At 47.8% G+C, this 10,335-nt stretch overlaps 1 protein-coding gene across 1 annotated transcript; it reads left to right on the forward strand.

Moving 5' to 3' along the window:
- The first annotated feature begins 6,910 nt into the window (after positions 1-6,910).
- LOC127140267 (collagen alpha-3(VI) chain-like) lies at positions 6,911-9,149 on the forward strand. The gene is made up of 2 exons (XM_051068324.1): positions 6,911-7,911; positions 8,145-9,149. The coding sequence occupies exons 1-2, from the start codon at positions 7,389-7,391 to the stop codon at positions 8,816-8,818; spliced, it is 1,197 nt and encodes a 398-aa protein (XP_050924281.1). The 5' UTR covers positions 6,911-7,388; the 3' UTR covers positions 8,819-9,149.
- The last annotated feature ends 1,186 nt before the right edge of the window (positions 9,150-10,335 follow it).

The following is a 10,335-nucleotide window of genomic DNA, read 5'->3' on the forward strand; positions in this document are numbered from 1 at the left end:
AACCAGGAGCTCGGATAGTAGAGAGCTGCAGAATATATCCCACGATCCCAGTACCGCTCTATCTGTGTCTGAATTCACTGACCTGCCCAGTGTCCAACAGCAGCTCCAGTCCTCCGTGGAGGCTGTGGTCATTGACGTCACCCCAGAATCACCAACTGTACTTGGTATGTTAACAAGCATGACCTCTTGCCTGAGGGCCTGCCTGACTTGTTTCACTTACACTGAGCAAAAGAGATGAAGTGTGATACTTGTTTAGTTTCCATGTGTGCATTTAAAGACAGGCGGTGGCATGATTTCCTGCTGCTTAAAATTGAAGTAGAAAGTGCAAGGTGCTCTCACAGAAAAACAAAAGTAAAGAACAAAACTTGAAAGACAGCTCACCACTTAGTGAGGGTTAGTTCTCCAGCGCACTTTTTCAAAGGTTTTACTTCCTTGTCTTCCTGTCTTTTTTCAGTTGACTCTGCCAAAAGGATATCGTATTCCTTCTGGATGGTTCTGATGGCACAAGGAATGGCTTCCCTGCCATGCTTGATTTTGTTGAGAGAGTGGTAGAGAAACTTAATGTGGGAGAAAACAACGACCGCGTCTCTGTGGTCCAGTACGGCAGAGATGCAGAGGTCCATTTCTATCTCAACACATACACCACCAGAGAGGATATTGTGGATTCAGTCAGAGGGCTGAGACACAGAGGAGGCAGACCCCTCAACACCGGGGCAGCCCTCCAGTACGTCAGGGACAATGTCTTTACAAACTCCTCTGGGAGTAGGCGCCTGCAAGGTGTCCCACAGATGTTGATCCTGCTAAATGGCGGAAGGTCTTTTGACAATGTAGATACACCGGCCTCTGCTCTCAAACAACAGGGCATCTTTGTGATTGGCATTGGAACAAGGAGCTCTGACATTAGAGAGCTGCAGAAGATATCATATGACCCTAGTCTGGCCCTATCTGTGTCTGAGTTCACTGATCTCCCCCATCCAAGAACAGCTCTCCTCTGCAATGAACACAGTGGTAGTGAGGGCCACGCCCATGACACCAACGGTAACTGGTAAGAAAGTGATCAATTTTTACACTGCGAGGTCATGGTAGGATGCAAATTGTGCCGTACCTAAGATGTTTTTTCACCAAGTTCAGGTCAGCCAGTGCCACTTAGACAAAACTGGTGTGCCAGCTTTGATAGTGCAGGTCGTAAACATTGAGGTTAGCTCCCATCATCTGATTTAACCACATGAAACGTTTGAGAAATGAAGCTAAAAATGTCTCAAATCTTTTGTCCCCTAGTGGAGAAAAAGCCAGTGGGAAGGGATGTTGTGTTCTTGTTGGATGGCTCTGATGGTACTAGAAGTGGATTCCCAGCTATGCGAGACTTTGTCCAAAGAGTAGTAGAGACACTGAGCGTGGATGACAACAAAGACCGCGTCTCAGTGGTTCAGTACAGCAGAGATCCAGCTGTCCAGTTCTATCTGAACACGTACACCACAAAGGGAGAGATCCTCGACACTGTCAGAGGTTTGAGGCACAAAGGCGGAAGACCGCTCAATACTGGAGCAGCTCTCCAGTACTTGAGGGACAATGTCTTCACGGCCTCTGCAGGAAGCAGGCGCTTGGAAGGAGTTCCACAGGTCCTGATATTGCTATGTGGTGGAAAGTCTTTTGACAGTGTTGATGCACCAGCCTCTGCCCTCAAACAGCTGGGTGTGTTGATCTTTGCAATTGGAACCAGGAGCTCGGATAGTAGAGAGCTGCAGAATATATCCCACGATCCAGTACCGCTCTATCTGTGTCTGAATTCACTGACCTGCCCAGTGTCCAACAGCAGCTCCAGTCCTCCGTGGAGGCTGTGGTCATTGACGTCACCCCAGAATCACCAACTGTACTTGGTATGTTAACAAGCATGACCTCTTGCCTGAGGGCCTGCCTGACTTGTTTCACTTACACTGAGCAAAGAGATGAAGTGTGATACTTGTTTAGTTTCCATGTGTGCATTTAAAGACAGGCGGTGGCATGATTTCCTGCTGCTTAAAATTGAAGTAGAAAGTGCAAGGTGCTCTCACAGAAAAACAAAAGTAAAGAACAAAACTTGAAAGACAGCTCACCACTTAGTGAGGGTTAGTTCTCCAGCGCACTTTTTCAAAGGTTTTACTTCCTTGTCTTCCTGTCTTTTTTCAGTTGACTCTGCCAAAAAGGATTATCGTATTCCTTCTGGATGGTTCTGATGCACAAGGAATGGCTTCCCTGCCATGCTTGATTTTGTTGAGAGAGTGGTAGAGAAACTTAATGTGGGAGAAAACAACGACCGCGTCTCTGTGGTCCAGTACGGCAGAGATGCAGAGGTCCATTTCTATCTCAACACATACACCACCAGAGAGGATATTGTGGATTCAGTCAGAGGGCTGAGACACAGAGGAGGCAGACCCTCAACACCGGGGCAGCCCTCCAGTACGTCAGGGACAATGTCTTTACAAACTCCTCTGGGAGTAGGCGCCTGCAAGGTGTCCCACAGATGTTGATCCTGCTAAATGGCGGAAGGTCTTTTGACAATGTAGATACACCGGCCTCTGCTCTCAAACAACAGGGCATCTTTGTGATTGGCATTGGAACAAGGAGCTCTGACATTAGAGAGCTGCAGAAGATATCATATGACCCTAGTCTGGCCCTATCTGTGTCTGAGTTCACTGATCTCCCCGGCATCCAAGAACAGCTCTCCTCTGCAATGAACACAGTGGTAGTGAGGGCCACGCCCATGACACCAACGGTAACTGGTAAGAAAGTGATCAATTTTTACACTGCGAGGTCATGGTAGGATGCAAATTGTGCCGTACCTAAGATGTTTTTTCACCAAGTTCAGGTCAGCCAGTGCCACTTAGACAAACTGGTGTGCCAGCTTTGATAGTGCAGGTCGTAAACATTGAGGTTAGCTCCCATCATCTGATTTAACCACATGAAACGTTTGAGAAATGAAGCTAAAAATGTCTCAAATCTTTTGTCCCCTAGTGGAGAAAAAGCCAGTGGGAAGGGATGTTGTGTTCTTGTTGGATGGCTCTGATGGTACTAGAAGTGGATTCCCAGCTATGCGAGACTTTGTCCAAAGAGTAGTAGAGACACTGAGCGTGGGATGACAACAAAGACCGCGTCTCAGTGGTTCAGTTACAGCAGAGATCCAGCTGTCCAGTTCTATCTGAACACGTACACCACAAAGGGAGAGATCCTCGACACTGTCAGAGGTTTGAGGCACAAAGGCGGAAGACCGCTCAATACTGGAGCAGCTCTCCAGTACTTGAGGACAATGTCTTCACGAGCCTCTGCAGGAAGCAGGCGCTTGGAAGGAGTTCCACAGGTCCTGATATTGCTATGTGGTGGAAAGTCTTTTGACAGTGTTGATGCACCAGCCTCTGCCCTCAAACAGCTGGGTGTGTTGATCTTTGCAATTGGAACCAGGAGCTCGGATAGTAGAGAGCTGCAGAATATATCCCACGATCCCAGTACCGCTCTATCTGTGTCTGAATTCACTGACCTGCCCAGTGTCCAACAGCAGCTCCAGTCCTCCGTGGAGGCTGTGGTCATTGACGTCACCCCAGAATCACCAACTGTACTTGGTATGTTAACAAGCATGACCTCTTGCCTGAGGGCCTGCCTGACTTGTTTCACTTACACTGAGCAAAAGAGATGAAGTGTGATACTTGTTTAGTTTCCATGTGTGCATTTAAAGACAGGCGGTGGCATGATTTCCTGCTGCTTAAAATTGAAGTAGAAAGTGCAAGGTGCTCTCACAGAAAAACAAAAGTAAAGAACAAAACTTGAAAGACAGCTCACCACTTAGTGAGGGTTAGTTCTCCAGCGCACTTTTTCAAAGGTTTTACTTCCTTGTCTTCCTGTCTTTTTTCAGTTGACTCTGCCAAAAAGGATATCGTATTCCTTCTGGATGGTTCTGATGGCACAAGGAATGGCTTCCCTGCCATGCTTGATTTTGTTGAGAGAGTGGTAGAGAAACTTAATGTGGGAGAAAACAACGACCGCGTCTCTGTGGTCCAGTACGGCAGAGATGCAGAGGTCCATTTCTATCTCAACACATACACACCAGAGAGGATATTGTGGATTCAGTCAGAGGGCTGAGACACAGAGGAGGCAGACCCCTCAACACCGGGGCAGCCCTCCAGTACGTCAGGGACAATGTCTTTACAAACTCCTCTGGGAGTAGGCGCCTGCAAGGTGTCCCACAGATGTTGATCCTGCTAAATGGCGGAAGGTCTTTTGACAATGTAGATACACCGGCCTCTGCTCTCAAACAACAGGGCATCTTTGTGATTGGCATTGGAACAAGGAGCTCTGACATTAGAGAGCTGCAGAAGATATCATATGACCCTAGTCTGGCCCTATCTGTGTCTGAGTTCACTGATCTCCCCGGCATCCAAGAACAGCTCTCCTCTGCAATGAACACAGTGGTAGTGAGGGCCACGCCCATGACACCAACGGTAACTGGTAAGAAAGTGATCAATTTTTACACTGCGAGGTCATGGTAGGATGCAAATTGTGCCGTACCTAAGATGTTTTTTCACCAAGTTCAGGTCAGCCAGTGCCACTTAGACAAAACTGGTGTGCCAGCTTTGATAGTGCAGGTCGTAAACATTGAGGTTAGCTCCCATCATCTGATTTAACCACATGAAACGTTTGAGAAATGAAGCTAAAAATGTCTCAAATCTTTTGTCCCTAGTGGAGAAAAAGCCAGTGGGAAGGGATGTTGTGTTCTTGTTGGATGGCTCTGATGGTACTAGAAGTGGATTCCCAGCTATGCGAGACTTTGTCCAAAGAGTAGTAGAGACACTGAGCGTGGATGACAACAAAGACCGCGTCTCAGTGGTTCAGTACAGCAGAGATCCAGCTGTCCAGTTCTATCTGAACACGTACACCACAAAGGGAGAGATCCTCGACACTGTCAGAGGTTTGAGGCACAAAGGCGGAAGACCGCTCAATACTGGAGCAGCTCTCCAGTACTTGAGGGACAATGTCTTCACAGCCTCTGCAGGAAGCAGGCGCTTGGAAGGAGTTCCACAGGTCCTGATATTGCTATGTGGTGGAAAGTCTTTTGACAGTGTTGATGCACCAGCCTCTGCCCTCAAACAGCTGGGTGTGTTGATCTTTGCAATTGGAACCAGGAGCTCGGATAGTAGAGAGCTGCAGAATATATCCCACGATCCCAGTACCGCTCTATCTGTGTCTGAATTCACTGACCTGCCCAGTGTCCAACAGCAGCTCCAGTCCTCCGTGGAGGCTGTGGTCATTGACGTCACCCCAGAATCACCAACTGTACTTGGTATGTTAACAAGCATGACCTCTTGCCTGAGGGCCTGCCTGACTTGTTTCACTTACACTGAGCAAAAGAGATGAAGTGTGATACTTGTTTTAGTTCCATGTGTGCATTTAAAGACAGGCGGTGGCATGATTTCCTGCTGCCTTAAAATTGAAGTAGAAAGTGCAAGGTGCTCTCACAGAAAAACAAAAGTAAAGAACAAAACTTGAAAGACAGCTCACCACTTAGTGAGGGTTAGTTCTCCAGCGCACTTTTTCAAAGGTTTTACTTCCTTGTCTTCCTGTCTTTTTTCAGTTGACTCTGCCAAAAAGGATATCGTATTCCTTCTGGATGGTTCTGATGGCACAAGGAATGGCTTCCCTGCCATGCTTGATTTTGTTGAGAGAGTGGTAGAGAAACTTAATGTGGGAGAAAACAACGACCGCGTCTCTGTGGTCCAGTACGGCAGAGATGCAGAGGTCCATTTCTATCTCAACACATACACCACCAGAGAGGATATTGTGGATTCAGTCAGAGGGCTGAGACACAGAGGAGGCAGACCCTCAACACCGGGGCAGCCCTCCAGTACGTCAGGGACAATGTCTTTACAAACTCCTCTGGGAGTAGGCGTCCTGCAAGGTGTCCCACAGATGTTGATCCTGCTAAATGGCTGGAAGGTCTTTTGACAATGTAGATACACCGGCCTCTGCTCTCAAACAACAGGGCATCTTTGTGATTGGCATTGGAACAAGGAGCTCTGACATTAGAGAGCTTGCAGAAGATATCATATGACCCTAGTCTGGCCCTATCTGTGTCTGAGTTCACTGATCCTCCCCGGCATCCAAGAACAGCTCTCCTCTGCAATGAACACAGTGGTAGTGAGGGCCACGCCCATGACACCAACGGTAACTGGTAAGAAAGTGATCAATTTTTACACTGCGAGGTCATGTAGGATGCAAATTGTGCCGTACCTAAGATGTTTTTTCACCAAGTTCAGGTCAGCCCAGTGCCACTTAGACAAAACTGGTGTGCCAGCTTTGATAGTGCAGGTCGTAAACATTGAGGTTAGCTCCCATCATCTGATTTAACCACATGAAACGTTTGAGAAATGAAGCTAAAAATGTCTCAAATCTTTTGTCCCCTAGTGGAGAAAAAGCCAGTGGGAAGGGATGTTGTGTTCTTGTTGGATGGCTCTGATGGTACTAGAAGTGGATTCCCAGCTATGCGAGACTTTGTCCAAAGAGTAGTAGAGACACTGAGCGTGGATGACAACAAAGACCGCGTCTCAGTGGTTCAGTACAGCAGAGATCCAGCTGTCCAGTTCTATCTGAACACGTACACCACAAAGGGAGAGATCCTCGACACTGTCAGAGGTTTGAGGCACAAAGGCGGAAGACCGCTCAATACTGGAGCAGCTCTCCAGTACTTGAGGGACAATGTCTTCACGGCCTCTGCAGGAAGCAGGCGCTTGGAAGGAGTTCCACAGGTCCTGATATTGCTATGTGGTGGAAAGTCTTTTGACAGTGTTGATGCACCAGCCTCTGCCCTCAAACAGCTGGGTGTGTTGATCTTTGCAATTGGAACCAGGAGCTCGGATAGTAGAGAGCTGCAGAATATATCCCGATCCCAGTACCGCTCTATCTGTGTCTGAATTCACTGACCTGCCCAGTGTCCAACAGCAGCTCCAGTCCTCCGTGGAGGCTGTGGTCATTGACGTCACCCCAGAATCACCAACTGTACTTGGTATGTTAACAAGCATGACCTCTTGCCTGAGGGCCTGCCTGACTTGTTTCACTTACACTGAGCAAAAGAGATGAAGTGTGATACTTGTTTAGTTTCCATGTGTGCATTTAAAGACAGGCGGTGGCATGATTTCCTGCTGCTTAAAATTGAAGTAGAAAGTGCAAGGTGCTCTCACAGAAAAACAAAAGTAAAGAACAAAACTTGAAAGACAGCTCACCACTTAGTGAGGGTTAGTTCTCCAGCGCACTTTTTCAAAGGTTTTACTTCCTTGTCTTCCTGTCTTTTTTCAGTTGACTCTGCCAAAAAGGATATCGTATTCCTTCTGGATGGTTCTGATGGCACAAGGAATGGCTTCCCTGCCATGCTTGATTTTGTTGAGAGAGTGGTAGAGAAACTTAATGTGGGAGAAAACAACGACCGCGTCTCTGTGGTCCAGTACGGCAGAGATGCAGAGGTCCATTTCTATCTCAACACATACACCACCAGAGAGGATATTGTGGATTCAGTCAGAGGGCTGAGACACAGAGGAGGCAGACCCCTCAACACCGGGGCAGCCCTCCAGTACGTCAGGGACAATGTCTTTACAAACTCCTCTGGGAGTAGGCGCCTGCAAGGTGTCCCACAGATGTTGATCCTGCTAAATGGCGGAAGGTCTTTTGACAATGTAGATACACCGGCCTCTGCTCTCAAACAACAGGGCATCTTTGTGATTGGCATTGGAACAAGGAGCTCTGACATTAGAGAGCTGCAGAAGATATCATATGACCCTAGTCTGGCCCTATCTGTGTCTGAGTTCACTGATCTCCCCGGCATCCAAGAACAGCTCTCCTCTGCAATGAACACAGTGGTAGTGAGGGCCACGCCCATGACACCAACGGTAACTGGTAAGAAAGTGATCAATTTTTACACTGCGAGGTCATGGTAGGATGCAAATTGTGCCGTACCTAAGATGTTTTTTCACCAAGTTCAGGTCAGCCAGTGCCACTTAGACAAAACTGGTGTGCCAGCTTTGATAGTGCAGGTCGTAAACATTGAGGTTAGCTCCCATCATCTGATTTAACCACATGAAACGTTTGAGAAATGAAGCTAAAAATGTCTCAAATCTTTTGTCCCCTAGTGGAGAAAAAGCCAGTGGGAAGGGATGTTGTGTTCTTGTTGGATGGCTCTGATGGTACTAGAAGTGGATTCCCAGCTATGCGAGACTTTGTCCAAAGAGTAGTAGAGACACTGAGCGTGGATGACAACAAAGACCGCGTCTCAGTGGTTCAGTACAGCAGAGATCCAGCTGTCCAGTTCTATCTGAACACGTACACCACAAAGGGAGAGATCCTCGACACTGTCAGAGGTTTGAGGCACAAAGGCGGAAGACCGCTCAATACTGGAGCAGCTCTCCAGTACTTGAGGGACAATGTCTTCACGGCCTCTGCAGGAAGCAGGCGCTTGGAAGGAGTTCCACAGGTCCTGATATTGCTATGTGGTGGAAAGTCTTTTGACAGTGTTGATGCACCAGCCTCTGCCCTCAAACAGCTGGGTGTGTTGATCTTTGCAATTGGAACCAGGAGCTCGGATAGTAGAGAGCTGCAGAATATATCCCACGATCCCAGTACCGCTCTATCTGTGTCTGAATTCACTGACCTGCCCAGTGTCCAACAGCAGCTCCAGTCCTCCGTGGAGGCTGTGGTCATTGACGTCACCCCAGAATCACCAACTGTACTTGGTATGTTAACAAGCATGACCTCTTGCCTGAGGGCCTGCCTGACTTGTTTCACTTACACTGAGCAAAAGAGATGAAGTGTGATACTTGTTTAGTTTCCATGTGTGCATTTAAAGACAGGCGGTGGCATGATTTCCTGCTGCTTAAAATTGAAGTAGAAAGTGCAAGGTGCTCTCACAGAAAAACAAAAGTAAAGAACAAAACTTGAAAGACAGCTCACCACTTAGTGAGGGTTAGTTCTCCAGCGCACTTTTTCAAAGGTTTTACTTCCTTGTCTTCCTGTCTTTTTTCAGTTGACTCTGCCAAAAAGGATATCGTATTCCTTCTGGATGGTTCTGATGGCACAAGGAATGGCTTCCCTGCCATGCTTGATTTTGTTGAGAGAGTGGTAGAGAAACTTAATGTGGGAGAAAAACACGACCGCGTCTCTGTGGTCCAGTACGGCAGAGATGCAGAGGTCCATTTCTATCTCAACACATACACCACCAGAGAGGATATTGTGGATTCAGTCAGAGGGCTGAGACACAGAGGAGGCACCCCCTCAACACCGGGGCAGCCCTCCAGTACGTCAGGGACAATGTCTTTACAAACTCCTCTGGGAGTAGGCGCCTGCAAGGTGTCCCACAGATGTTGATCCTGCTAAATGGCGGAAGGTCTTTTGACAATGTAGATACACCGGCCTCTGCTCTCAAACAACAGGGCATCTTTGTGATTGGCATTGGAACAAGGAGCTCTGACATTAGAGAGCTGCAGAAGATATCATATGACCCTAGTCTGGCCCTATCTGTGTCTGAGTTCACTGATCTCCCCGGGCATCCAAGAACAGCTCTCCTCTGCAATGAACACAGTGGTGTAGTGAGGGCCACGCCCATGACACCAACGGTAACTGGTAAGAAAGTGATCAATTTTTTACACTGCGAGGTCATGGTAGGATGCAAATTGTGCCGTACCTAAGATGTTTTTCACCAAGTTCAGGTCAGCCAGTGCCACTTAGACAAAACTGGTGTGCCAGCTTTGATAGTGCAGGTCGTAAACATTGAGGTTAGCTCCCATCATCTGATTTAACCACATGAAACGTTTGAGAAATGAAGCTAAAAATGTCTCAAATCTTTTGTCCCCTAGTGGAGAAAAAGCCAGTGGGAAGGGATGTTGTGTTCTTGTTGGATGGCTCTGATGGTACTAGAAGTGGATTCCCAGCTATGCGAGACTTTGTCCAAAGAGTAGTAGAGACACTGAGCGTGGATGACAACAAAGACCGCGTCTCAGTGGTTCAGTACAGCAGAGATCCAGCTGTCCAGTTCTATCTGAACGTACACACAAAGGGAGAGATCCTCGACACTGTCAGAGGTTTGAGGCACAAAGGCGGAAGACCGCTCAATACTGGAGCAGCTCTCCAGTACTTGAGGGACAATGTCTTCACGGCCTCTGCAGGAAGCAGGCGCTTGGAAGGAGTTCCACAGGTCCTGATATTGCTATGTGGTGGAAAGTCTTTTGACAGTGTTGATGCACCAGCCTCTGCCCTCAAACAGCTGGGTGTGTTGATCTTTGCAATTGGAACCAGGAGCTCGATAGTAGAGAGCTGCAGAATATATCC

Source organism: Lates calcarifer, unplaced genomic scaffold (genome assembly GCF_001640805.2).
Source record: "Lates calcarifer isolate ASB-BC8 unplaced genomic scaffold, TLL_Latcal_v3 _unitig_4120_quiver_3257, whole genome shotgun sequence".
NCBI classification, from domain to species: Eukaryota; Metazoa; Chordata; class Actinopteri; family Centropomidae; genus Lates; species Lates calcarifer.

What these genes read in the sequence shown, in the direction of transcription:
- LOC127140267 (XM_051068324.1), top strand. Translation starts at nt 7,389, where the DNA reads ATGCTTGATTTTGTTGAGAGAGTGGTAGAGAAACTTAATGTGGGAGAA. An exon ending in CATGACACCAACGGTAACTG is followed by an intron (nt 7,912 to 8,144) that starts GTAAGAAAGTGA and finishes TTTGTCCCCTAG; the next exon opens with TGGAGAAAAAGCCAGTGGGA.